The sequence below is a fragment of the Mercenaria mercenaria genome, chromosome 4 (genome assembly GCF_021730395.1).
Source record: "Mercenaria mercenaria strain notata chromosome 4, MADL_Memer_1, whole genome shotgun sequence".
NCBI classification, from domain to species: domain Eukaryota; kingdom Metazoa; phylum Mollusca; class Bivalvia; order Venerida; family Veneridae; genus Mercenaria; species Mercenaria mercenaria.
Genome location: NC_069364.1, coordinates 60645614 through 60659244, shown reverse-complemented (window position 1 = coordinate 60659244; position 13631 = coordinate 60645614). Strand labels below are relative to the sequence as shown.

The window sequence follows — 13631 nt, the reverse complement described above, 5'->3', positions numbered from 1 at the left end:
ATTTCTTTTCGTCAAGTTTTAGTCTGTTAGTAATATGGTAATTACTGATGGAACAGCACCGCAACTGATACAAATACAGGAATAGCTGGAACAAGTGCTATGCAGCTGAGCAATCAAAAAATACCTGCTGTAATATATAAACCAGTACTTACTCTTCCGCAAAACTTATAACTTTTTTTGTAAGCAGCATCTAGTTTAGTTAAGTGAATAATTATAATTGATCTATGTTTCTATTCCATTTTTAGAAATTAGATTTTTATTACTCATTTATTTTCTTTTAATTGGTTTGTGTAATTCTTCTGCTAATTCATCGCTCCAGCGGTAGCTTGGTACAGTTATTCCGGGGGTATACTCTACCCCCTTTTCCCGTTTTTTTGACTTATGTCCTAGCCCAAGTTTGTATTTCGTTTTAATTATAGGTTTTACAACTAAATGTTTTGCAATCTTTTCTCCAAATGTTTTTGATTTAGTTTTATTTAAGTTGAAAAGCATTTGTTTGTCGCATGTACGCTTTTTTACACCACTGTCATAGCAAAAGTCATGGTCCATACATACTGCATCCAGTTCGTTGACAGGAGGTCCGTTATCTAAAGGATTTCCTGGTCCACAATAATTATATCCTGGGAGTGTTACACCTTTCTTAGGTAATAATAGTAACATTGCTTTATGAATATCTAAATTACCTGCTGTGATAGTACTTTTAACAAACTTTGATTTCATTTTCCCACAAGATGCGCAGGTAGCCATTATCATTTTTCTCCCGTTTTTTGCCGTAACATAGTGAGGATTTATATTATCAGTAAATTTTCTTTCTTTCAAACAATATATTTTATTTTGTAAACTCATTATATTATATGTGTTTAAATTTAACTTTAAAACTTTTTAGTCGGTTTTTACTGGGTTTAAAACCTGTGGCTTTTAAATTGTCCGGCATTAGTTGGTTCGGGCCGAGGGCTGAATGTTAAATTAGGTGAAACTGTTCCAGAACCATCCTTTCTTATACTACTTACATGTAAAACAAACATATCCCTACTGTATAAAGATAAAGATCTCTTTTATTATAGGGTCACCCTTATTGAAAGGGTCAGCCAAATTGGCTTATGAGACACCTTTGTTGTGCTTGCCAACTACCTCCCACTCCTACCACCATGCCAGGCGCCATGCGGAAAGAAGTCTGTAACCATTCATTTAACTAGCTCGCGGCTGACGAACCGGCCTTTTCGGAACGAGTACCATGACCCAATTGCAAAATTATCCATACTAAATATAACGTAGGATATGTTTGCTTTCTCACTCTCTAACACTTCCAAAACGATCTATTTGATTTTTATCATAAAGTTTATTTTTCACCTTTTATTAAAGCAAAAACTTGAACTTTGAAGTTTTGTAGGTTGTAGCATTCTGTAGGTCCAGCGTATTTTTAGTACCGTGATATTCCTTCTGTAGTCAGTCATTATCTACAAAAAATGTATTGTAATAATGCTTTTTAACCAAAGTGGAAAATATCAGGTACTTGAAAATGCAGCTTTCTAAAAGGCTAGTTAGGGGCCTCCGTGTCCGAGTGGTTAAGGTCGCTGACTTCAAATCACTTGCCCCTCATCGATGTGAATCACAGCTAATTGTTTAAAAAATGAGTTGGGATCTTTATGATACACACTCACCAATGATAAGCATAAAAAATCAGAAACTTGATTCATAATTCAATAAATTCTTTCTTTCTTTGATTTCTATGAAAAACCTTGGATCAAGACCAGTTAATAAAACATGTGTGTGCGTGTTTTAGTAACATGTATGCTTTTTTAAGTTTGTTAAATTGCTCGGGGCTTTCTTTCCCATTGCCTGTCAAATACAGTATTGCTTAGTTTATTACTTTATTTTATCATGTTTTAAAGAGTAAACTTCTAGACATGAAAGTTAAACAAAAGTACCGTTATGTGGACAAGAACAATCAGTCAAAATGGGAATACAAGTATCTTCACACAATTTTCGTTTTTCTCGAGGAAAACTATTGTGTATACATGCGTTTGTGGGAAAGCTCTTTTATGAAATAATTTTCGGATTTCAATGTTTGGCGGAATTCAAAGTTTCAAAAGAAAAGAAATTTATTTAAATGTTTTCATTTTCTGTTACATGTCAACACGAATTTCGCAATGTCATAAGCTAACATAATGTTTTTTTTTTTACAGAAATGTTTTATATCTTTACATGAATAATACTTCTATATAAATCTATAAAACAACATGATTTATATCAAAAACTGGCTACAGGTTTTGTTGCTTTCTATGAAGTAACACGCGAGCTTAATTTCCGTGTATTACCTAAAGCAAAATATTAGATAAAATTCATGACAAAGAATTATTGACTTAGGTCATGAATGACACGACTTTAGCTAATGTAAGGGAGGCAATCCAGTTTGAAGGAAATTGCTTTAACACAGTCAATAATTAAGGGAGAGAATTCTTGCAAATTCTCGTTAAAAGCTGACCATGAGTTCAGCACTGCATGGTTTTAATGTACTGTCGCGTTGGAATAAAATTTGTTTTACAATAACTTCGAAATTCCTCAGAAATAATATCACGAACTCCACCCACCGAATTCATAATTTCAAAATAACATAGGCCTTAACTGATCAAATGTAAGTATATATACTTTGATACTGCACTGTATACAGAATAATTGCATATAAATATACACTGCTACCCTAAGCACCCTTGATTTCTATAATGAAATAATCGATATGAATAATCAGCCTAAGGTCAACCATCGCGTCAAGTTGCGACTACTATTATACTATAGAATGTAATTTGGTAAACATTTGAAGAAAATGGCGTAACTGCATAAAGGGGAAATAACGTTAATGTAACTAAATGTAAGTGTTATGATACATCATAAACGATGTGTGCGTAGTATGTATTTATTTTGATTAAAATTCATTTCAGAACAATCTGGGACTGGTTTATAAGCATTTATACACTTCTACGTCCGTAAAAAAAGGGCACCAAAAAAATTTGACATGATTTTTTAATGGGGCGACGCAAGCCAAAAACAAAAAAAAAACATGTGTTTCTGAAAATATACGAGCGGAAAATCCGATGAACAACTTTTTAATTGGGTGAGGCCTAGGGTAAAATATTCTTAAATGCATACACCTGTATGTTCTTTTTGGAATATAGGTGTTCGATTTTGAAAAATGTTCGAATGATGCCATTTTTTTATTTCTTCAATGACGTCAAATCACGCGTGCAATCTCGTGGAATGTGCCAGTCTTGATATCATTGCATCATTGTTGTTTACAAACTTCGTAAGATCTTGGGTCACGGTAATTTTCCAAATGTATTTGGAAAGATTATCAAACGTTTTATTAAAAAAGGTTACGACCCAACTGTTTTGAGACATACCGCATGTTTAGTGTTCAACCCGTTTACAGTTGGACACTACGCTTCCCTCTTTGATTGCGTCTGACGGAAGAGGGGGAGGACTCTATGATAAGCAGTTTTTAAATCCTACCAGGACTGAACTGTTTTGATATTTGTCTTCTGGCCTGTTTCGTCGGGCCCTTAAGGGTGTTTCTCTTGTTGCTCTGTCTTCTGAAAAGGCATTGAGTACATACGTTTTTGGTTCTTAAGGTTTGTTTTTTATATATTTATACACGAGCATTTTTGTGTTTTACATGCCATGCCTTTTTGTTTCCATTACGTGTGTAAGAGATTCACCTGGAGGGGATTACTTTTATTTACACTGTCCCATGTCTTTGGAACATGGTACGGGTAAGAGTGAGGTTAGGTGCACCATAAACCGGTTTAAGCTCCCCAGTGGTGTTTTTGCCACTGACCGTTCCAAGGCGGTGCCCCACTGTGTTCCTTTGTTTGTTCGTTTCGTCTTATGCGTTGGCTTTGTGTGCGTGTGTGTTGTTCGTTTTGTCCTTATGTGTTGGCTTTTGGGGTGTGTGTGTGTGTGTGTGTGTGTGTGTGTGTGGTGCACGCGTCTGCGTGCTGGGGGTTTCGTTTTGAGGAGGCTACGTTTTTGGTGCGTGACATTCCCTGTTTGATATTTTTCTTTGTTTTTTAGGAAATGTAAATATCCATTGGCCAAGTATAGCTTCGCTCCCGCCTGATATGGATTTCCTCGGTAGTGTATATCCCGTATCCTGTCACAAACCAGCAGTGTAACTAATAGTATGTGGTGAAAAAATGACATTTTATATTCGAACTTTATTTGCAGTTCAGTAATATAAATATTTCATATTTAATATAATTATGTAGCTCACATACTGACCATCGAATGAAATTAAGACTTGCACGAAGGTCAATAAGTGGTCTATAACCTATTCATAGTTTAAGAAGAGAAACAGTAGGTAACCTTTATCAACCCAATATTATTTGCCAACTACATGATCTACAGAATATATAACCTAGCATAACAATCGAATGTGAATCAAAAATTTGAAAATGTCTGGTTCCTTATTGGATGTTTAGACTAGTTAAACTTAAAGTCTCGTTTATATTTAAATGTGCTAAATGATCCGATTCTAATATGCCCTTAATCTAAAACAATAGATAAAATATAGTAGCGCTCTTTCTTGGTCGCAATAAAAACATTGACGTCACCGCACGTTATCGTGACGTCATTTTACAGCCAATCTCAATAAAATGCCCCCAATTCAGAATACATTCTGTCTCATTATCATAGCTATTCATTGAAACGACTATATGTGTATCAAGATCATTTTTCCTATACATTTAATAGTACTGTTACATATTATCATAGCTAAAGTTCCTATATTTTCTATTGTGAATAAACAAAATTGATTAACTAATTTCATTTATGCTTAAAAACGATATTTACGTGATGTCTCAAAGCCAAAAGATGTATTAGAACTTGACGTTAAAGACAGGTAAATAGGTAATTGCTTTCTGATTTAATATATCTTTAATTAGAAACAATCAGAGAGATAACATATTTCCATAATAGCGAATCAAAAAGGTGTCTCATAATTTCAATCTGCCAACATTTAGAATGAATCATAAAGGTACACAATAAATTTTGAATAAATTAAACGATAAAAACAAACTGTCTCAACTTTATACAAAAGATTACAGACACCAATTTGTAATGTAATTAAAATTTTTAGTGAAACACTATTATCTTCGAAGTAAATATTGTACTTTTTTTTCCTTTCTGCAAGAGACATTTTCCTGCATTATTTACGTGACTTAGTATAGTTAGACTACCACAACTAGACTTTATATAAACTTTATATCAGCTAAAAGCTTGATGGATTCTTGCATCATATATCATAGATAAAACTCACTGTTTGATCAATGAAGAATTTTTATGTAAGTAAACATGTTGAAAAATATTTACGTTACCGATATTTACGATACATGATTTATTTAAAAAGTAGATATTGGAGCTTAACGCGCGCACAGAGTTGTCCCTCATATAGCTATGAACATCATTTGTATAGTAAGGCATACTGCAATACCGGGCAGCCGTTTTTTTTAAAGTTTGTGGCGGGAAAAAGTTAAGAAAACTCGGTCATTTAAATTTTTCAGTGGCATTAAAGGGAAGGCGAATAAAGACAGAGGGAAGCACTGATATTGATATTTTTATTTCTTACTGTTGTAAATGAAGCAGTAAGAATAAAAATGATTTCTTTTTACAAAGTGGATAAGCTTATTCCATTGATAAATATTTATGTTGTAAGATATTTACGTTACTATTGGTAACGTAAATAACTCCGTTAGCTTACAAGGAGTTATTATACAGATCTGAAGATAAAATTGAAAATCTGACGTATTTCATAGACATATAATGTTTTAAATTGTAAGTCTATAATGTTTTTTTTATAAAATCGAAATAAATTGTGCGCATTTCTTACTCAAATCCATATAATCATAAATATTATTAATTTTAGAAATGCATGAATTATAATACTCAAGTATGAAAACAGGTTTTAAAGACTATAAATCTGAAATAATGCATGCCACGAGCAACGATATTTTTTGTCAAACGCACTGCAAGTCTGGACGATGTGATTTCTGTTTAAAGCAATATGTCTTAGTGAAAAGTTGATGAAGATAAAATAGGGTTATTATAACAGTAGCTTGATCTGGGATGCAGTATTCGGCTCGAGTGGATTTTGCCAGATCGGATCTCACGAGGCGCGCAAGCGCCGAGTGTGATCCGACATTGCAAAATCCACGAGAGCCGAATACAAAGTCCCAGATCTAGCTACTGTTATAATGACCCTTTTATTATATACATTTACCATTTTGATTCTTGTTTTGTTCTTGAACGAAATCTTCAATGTTTATCGGTATTAAATGGAGCTTAGCGAAGTTTTTATGTGCGCTATTTACAGAAATGTGTCGGATCATGCATATTAATGAAAATAGTCCGGCAGCATACAATACGGAAGGTACAATACGGAATTTAAAAGGTACAATACGGAATTTTTGTCTGTCTGTTCATATCTGATTGTGAAATACAAGTCGATTTTTTACAGAATTTATATAGGTATATTATAAATGAAATAATGTTTATCACAGAGGTCAGATAGGTTAATAGCCACATCAGACTATCTGTATGATAAAATTATAAAGAACAACGTTAATATTCATTTCAATACATTAAAAGGCTTAGATTACCTTTATGTTAGTTGATTGTTTTGTTTTCAATCTTTTTCACATGGGAGAGTGGAAAGGCGGGCCGGGTGAAAAGAATGTGGTGTGGGGAGAGAGGAGATCAAAGCCAACCTGTTTAATGTTTACCTGCCTTTGAGTTCTGTGTCATGCAAAATAAGCAATTAGAAATATCATTTTAATGATAATTTTCTGAAACAGTAAAGATTTTTTTTTCTTCAACTGCAGGATATTTTTGAATATATTTTCACTTGTTCAACTATCAAGATCCTAATTAAATTCCTTGTATCCAAAACACATATTACAGATAATTTATTCTGTTGAAAATATGGTTTATATTGATACAGAATCCAGGAACACTGGTAAGGTTAACTGTATGCCGTTACATAACTGGACTACTATTGAAAAGCATATAATACAAAAAATAAGTAATGTATTCTCAAGTTTTTATTGTGTTTATTGAAGACATAATGTTTACAGATACTTGTAAAAAATACTCATGTACAAATCTAGTCATAGGTGACGAAAAATATGTTTTGGTATAGGTTTAGGGAGTTGTTTTTAGTTGTTGTTTCTTTGAATATTTGATATTTACGTTACAGATCTGTTAAGCTGAAATTCAGCATTTCTTTTTATACTGTCTGTATGGCTGATGCAAAATGTTTAGTAGATATTCTTAAATTTTGTTATTGGTTCCTTTGGATATGTTTTTTCAATGACTATAAAAATCACAGGGTCAATATCTTTTATTCCTAAAGTCATTTAATTTCGATATGAAATTACACTATTTTTAAAATGGACATGAACAGATATCCATATGCAGATAAGTAATCTAACTAATGTTTTTTAAAATGTCTGCTGGCCGAAAATAGATGACTTTTAAACTTTATAGAAGATGTATTGTACTTAATGCAATAGTTTTCAAACCATTTAATTTGAATATTTTGGTTGATATTTACGTTACACCTGAGTGTTCAAGACAATCCGGGTAGCGTTCCTCTGTAATGTAAATAATGTCTATGATAAATAGATATTTTTGAAAGTAATGTTTATTAGTTATGATAGTGAAGTTTGAGGTTTTGAAACAAAATCATATTCACCTTATTATAATTATTTATGTTTAACGTCTTTGCGTTATGCATTTTAAGAGACGAATTTGGAAATCTGTAGTTCAATAAAAACAATGATAATGTCATATTTGGTTTTCACTCTAGTTTTGTACCATCCTTCCTAAAAGCGCATAACTCACAAAATGTGGTTTTACCAAACTTTTGTAGCTTCATAAGCAATTTTCATGTTGTACTAACTGAAATATAAAAAATGCAGCAGTGGAAAGTCACATTTGCACTCATGTTCTTTTCACGACCACTGAACTGCAATTTGAATTTTAACTAATGGCACATTGTCCATTCCTCACCAAGAAAACCTGTTACTAACAAAAATGTTATGTATGACATTTAGTGAACATTTTTATTTTTAGTCATTTGTTCTATTCTATTTGGGTCATTTTATTGAGATTGGCTGTTTAGCGTAAGAGTGTTTTAACATAGACAAGCATTTTAGAATTATGGATAAGATAAAGAAATATATTTTAGTCAGTGTCGCTAGTCATCTGATTAAAGAGATTATGCACTAGATTTGTGTATTTGTGTGTGGGAAAGAGAATGTAATGCGGTTGATCATAATACCACGATTAGTTCGATTTTTCGATTTTTGTTGCCTAGCGTTTGTGCTTTTCCTGGCTCTTGCTAAATGCTTTTTTTTTCAGAACAATCATGCAGCGAAATCAACAATTTTTGCATTACAATGTATTAAAGTGAAACTCCCTGTATCAAATATATCCTAACAATTATAGTTTAACAAGTTTAACAGTTATAATCAAAAAGAGAAAAGAAAATACATTACGTAACAACAACCGAAACACACGGTCAGGCACTGAACTATATCTTACTTTAATAAAACAAACAAAGCAAACAGATATCAATTATAACATTTAAAATATGAAACTTGTATAAATACTAACTTTTTCAAACTGACAGACTTGGTCTGGGACTACTTGAACAATAATATTAACGTTTCTGACAGCCTAGCGAAACTGGCAAAGTGCATGTATATGATATAACGATTCAGTGATGAGGTTAATATATATAAAATGCCTTAGCACCACGTCCACACACTGAAATGGATATTATCAAACAGCAAATCAACACAATTGGGTGGAACAGTAATAATATATATGATACATTCTACATATGCTGTAAACCTTCCGTGGGTGGAGGTGCAACCGAATAAGGCGGTGGCAAGTCATCTTGCACATCAGTCTCGTTTGTATTTTCGGATGAATATAATGGCGGTGGAATATTTGGAATACTAATTCCAGTTTCAAACTGAGGGTGTGCATTTTCGCCTTGTCCGTGCTGATTTGGATGCAAGTCACAGTAACTCGGGGGTGGGTCTCGAAAACGAGTATAATGTAACGAAACATTATCTGTCTCACGTATGAACTGCGCTGTTGCAGTAGTTCTTTCAGTTGTTCCATCGCCACAGTTTTCACATGGCGGCAGACGACACTGCAGCTTCTGTGTTATCCGTCTGCAGCAAGGACGCTTACGACATAGAACAATATATAACAGGAATGAAGTGAGCACTGTCAAACAAGTGAGACCTAGTACTATTCCTGGTATGGAGGGTGGACCTCTTCGTTGATAACGTTTATAGTTGGAAATGTCTGACTTATTTTTGCAATTTTGGAAATCGTTGTCACAGAAATCATATACATTAGTGCAAGCTAGTTCCGGATGGACACATCTTGTAGAATTTATACAGTGAATTTCTTCAGAGAAGCAAAAGGTATCGCCGTGCTTAAAAACCAATACCCTAAATAAACTGGTGTTGGAATTAATCATGCATTTGTCAAGTTTTATTTCTAGATTTACATATCCGTATGTGTTTATGTTTATTTCAAATTCTGGCAATGTGTTATAATGTATTTGTTCCATATCTTTGCCAGTAATAGATAGTTCAAATGAGCACTGCGACGCGTTGCTATAGGCAACATCAAGGTTAGTCGATAGAAACTTCATTCCAATGTAGGGCGTGTTCGTTGTTTCCACGTACAAACTGCACACGCGACTATAAGGTTCTAAAGATAGTGTAGATACCCGGAAGTCAATAATACTCGCATGATGCGTTGTGCCAAGTAGTATTGTCTCGTTGCACATGTTCGCTCTAGAAACTGAAAAAAAAAACACGGAAGATATATTATGTAAGCCTAGTCATTGTATTCAAGAAACAAACAAACAAAAACATACATATTAGCTGCAGTGTACATGTATATTTTAATTATGTAGATAGAACAAGGGATTATACTTATTTTGTCAGTATTTCATATCGGCTTTTATATTTACTACATACATATATTAGCTGTAACGTTTTACGTACTAAATGTTGACCTTTACATTTTCCCCAATATAATTATTGTAGTTTAAACACATTTACTTACATGTGCCGATCTGTTCGGCATGAATACCTCCAATGAATAGAAAATAAACAAATATCCAGGAATCAACCATGTCCTATTTCATTCCAAATCATGAAGTTCATTTCTTTAGATGATACATGTACCGTTTACATGTATACACTTATATAATCACATATCATTTAAATCAATATGAAATAGGTGCTATATCCACAAATCATATTATCAGTATCTGCGACACAATCAATACTAGTATCACTATACAAATGAGGTTCAATAAACCTTAAAATACATGATATCCGCATAGAGTTGTTTACAATACTGTTTACATTACACAGGTATTTTGTATTATTATACCTTACTTTTGTCTACAATGGTAAAATCCCATTACCCGAAAAAGTGATATTTTGACTATCAAAAACATTTCCAATCTTTTTGACACGTGACCAAGCGAAAATGACTGTCAGGTCATGTGACCGCGCTGATATTTTGAATGTCATATAAGGGCAAATAACTGCTTCAAATTTTTAACCAAAAGATTTCCTCCCTTGTACACAATGTCATATTGTAATGACGTCACTATTCAATGTGTACACAGATGATTGCCGCGCTAAAGATGCAACTGTTGAATTAAATTAATTAAAAACATTGTAAAAACTTTTTTATGTGCTTATTTTTAAGTGCTTAATTTTGTTCGGTATAATAAGATAAATATCATATGACAGCGAGTCTGACATTGATATTGTCAACCCTCGAAACAGAATGTCACCACTCGGCATTCGCCTCGAGTGACATTCTGCCCTCGGGTTGACAATATCAATGTCACACACGCTGCCATATGATATTTATATAATATACCGGCTTTGGTTGAACAAATGTAAAGCATACACAATGCGGTGTAGCATTACGGGTTATAGGAAAACTGTTTATATTGCCTTGATGGGAGTGTTTCTGCACATGCGTGGTCGCATGTACAATAGTTGCTTCGGGTAAGCCAATACGCCGATCTTTTTTTTCTGTATTTCATTCACTTTTCCTTTATAGACCTAAATTTCACAATATTTTGAAGAAAATTATTCATTTCGATGGTATGACCATTTTATATGTGTTTTTTTTTTTAAAGCGGCAATAACTCTTCTCATCTTAAAATAAAATTATTCATTCTAATCTAATGGCCAAATGGGTATTATTCTCTGTCGATTGAGTTATTCCGAAAAATCTCCAACAGAATAGTTAACATCATTGCGATATCAAGTGTGTCTAACTCAATTCCACCAATCTGCACAAAATGAAGCAAAAACATTTGGGCACACGCTGTAGACATTGTTCAAATATAAGTGATATTGATATACGCTATGATAAAGTCACACTAGTAATCCGACATTAGAAGTCGGTCCGTCCCTGGTTGTCAAATTAATGCTAAATTAAACTAAACAAGCCAACAAAAGTTGGTTTTTTTCCGCCACCAGAAATGTATATTTAGATCAGTCATAATGAATGTCGTTTTTTATTGTGATCAATGTTTTGTGACCTAATGATCTCAAAAACAATTGGGGTCATCTACAGGTCATGACAATCTCCTAAAGAATCTAATATCTATACTTTTTGCAAACTAACCACACTTTCCTAACCAGAATCCTAACAGAAGTAACGTTAACACATTTCCATTTACTCAACAAACTTTACAGATCTCTATCAAGATTATCATATTTGTTTACATCAACCTGTTTTTACAATTTAATACATGTATTAAGAAAAAGCATAATTCCACAAGTCCCCAATAATCGTGGTAATCCTACATCACCACCAAACTATAAAATTCTTATATCGTCAAATGTATTATATAAAAGGCGAAAAATGGATCGTGTGGATTATGTTGTGGTCATCCGAAAGCGAAAAATGAAGATGGCCGTAACTTACGGTGTGTTTCGGAGATGGTCGAAACGTGTCACGTGACCCAATTTTTTCTTATATTTAAAAAAAAAAAAAAAAAAAAAAAAAAAAACAATCATTTAAATAAAGTATTAGTGTATCACACATCTACGAATACAATAAAATCTGTACGGGATCGGAAATAAGATATATTAATTTCTTGGTTTACAATCATGAATTCTTCAAACACAAATAACCAAGTGAAAAAAATGGAACAATTCCGACATTAAATTACAACAAAATACAATTTATTGGGACAATTGGAACAGAAATGGAATAAAATATATTGATTAAATATTTGATTTCCGATCAAAAACGTTATACAAGTTAGAAGAAGCAGAACGAGTACTTAACTTGGATAAAAGTGATTATTTCAAATACTACCAACTAGTTACAAAGATACCGAAAGTATTAATAGAAAACAACTCTAAAAACTTTCTGTACGGAAGTAAAACAAATATTCATATAGAAAAACTAAAAGTATGTAAAACACCTAACCAAAATCTTAAAAATTACAAGCAAGCAATGTACTATTAAAAATTAAAACTCCAAAGTGCCATTACTTTTTTCTTTTCTTTCCCCTTCTCTTTCCTTTCTTCTTGCCTTCCCAAATCTTTGCATAATATTCATATTGAAACTGATGTGATTTTGATTAGAGACATGTTTGGTTTATTTTTGATAATGTATAATGTATATAATTGACAATGTGTATGAAATATGAAATTGTATGTATATGTAAGTTATGCAAAGGACAAAAACGGGGTTACCCAGCTGGGGCCTCAAAAAGGATCAAAAACCTGTCACATGACTTGCTCCATGTCCCACATGCGAAAACAAAATAGCATACCAATAAACCCGGCGGCGGGTAATGACGGATTTTTGCTTACACTAAATAGAAAAAAGTGCTTGACAAATTATAATTTTCAGATACAAATTCACATAAAAGTATGAGAGTTAAGATTCAAACTATTTAGATAGAAGAGAATGAGAGAGGGAGAAAAAAAACGAAAAGAGCAACAACATTCGCTATCAAAAGCAAAATGATTCAATGCAACTCCATCTCACCTGCTGCCACATCCCTACACCCAGTCCAATCCAGAGTTCTCAGATCAGATATATAGTCAGACGGTCAGGAGGCAATGCTAGAAAATTATTTTTTATATATGTTTTTACTTCTAAAGACAAAGTTGTGTTCTCCTCATCAGTTAGTGAGTCAATACCATGAAGTAATTTTTGAGTATTAAGTGGATGGATCTCGGGTATTGATAAATAACAAACGACGGGCATTGGCATAATGGCTGCATTTAAAAAAGAAACGTTCCGCATCTTCAATACAATGTAGTGAATGTACACAAGAGCATTCAATCAAAATATTTTTAATCTTCACCAGTGAATTAGTAATAGGTATATACATGTACCTGTTCTTTGTGAGTGTGTGGTCGAATTAAGAACATCCGAAAATTTTTAACAAAAGCAGCCACTGAAATCTTAGTTTTGTCCCTAGTTATTTCACATATGGATTACTGCGATATTATACTGTATGGTGTAGCTAACGGTGAGGTGTGTAAGATGCAACG

At 33.0% G+C, this 13631-nt stretch overlaps 1 protein-coding gene across 1 annotated transcript; it reads right to left on the bottom strand.

The window, feature by feature from the left end:
- Nucleotides 1–7067: 7067 nt before the first annotated feature.
- On the bottom strand, nt 7068–10758 carry LOC123551888 (uncharacterized). The gene is made up of 2 exons (XM_045341152.2): nt 10147–10758; nt 7068–9879 (listed from the first exon to the last, which is right to left on the bottom strand). The coding sequence occupies exons 1-2, from the start codon at nt 10214–10216 to the stop codon at nt 8891–8893; spliced, it is 1059 nt and encodes a 352-aa protein (XP_045197087.2). The 5' UTR covers nt 10217–10758; the 3' UTR covers nt 7068–8890.
- Between the last annotated feature and the right edge of the window lie 2873 nt (nt 10759–13631).

Excerpts from the sequence above, each read along its gene's own strand:
- LOC123551888 (XM_045341152.2), bottom strand. The coding sequence starts at position 10,216 with ATGGTTGATTCCTGGATATTTGTTTATTTTCTATTCATTGGAGGTATT. Across the intron at positions 9,880-10,146 it reads TGCCGAACAGATCGGCACAT|TTTCTAGAGCGAACATGTGC; the intron begins GTAAGTAAATGT and ends TTTTTTTTTCAG.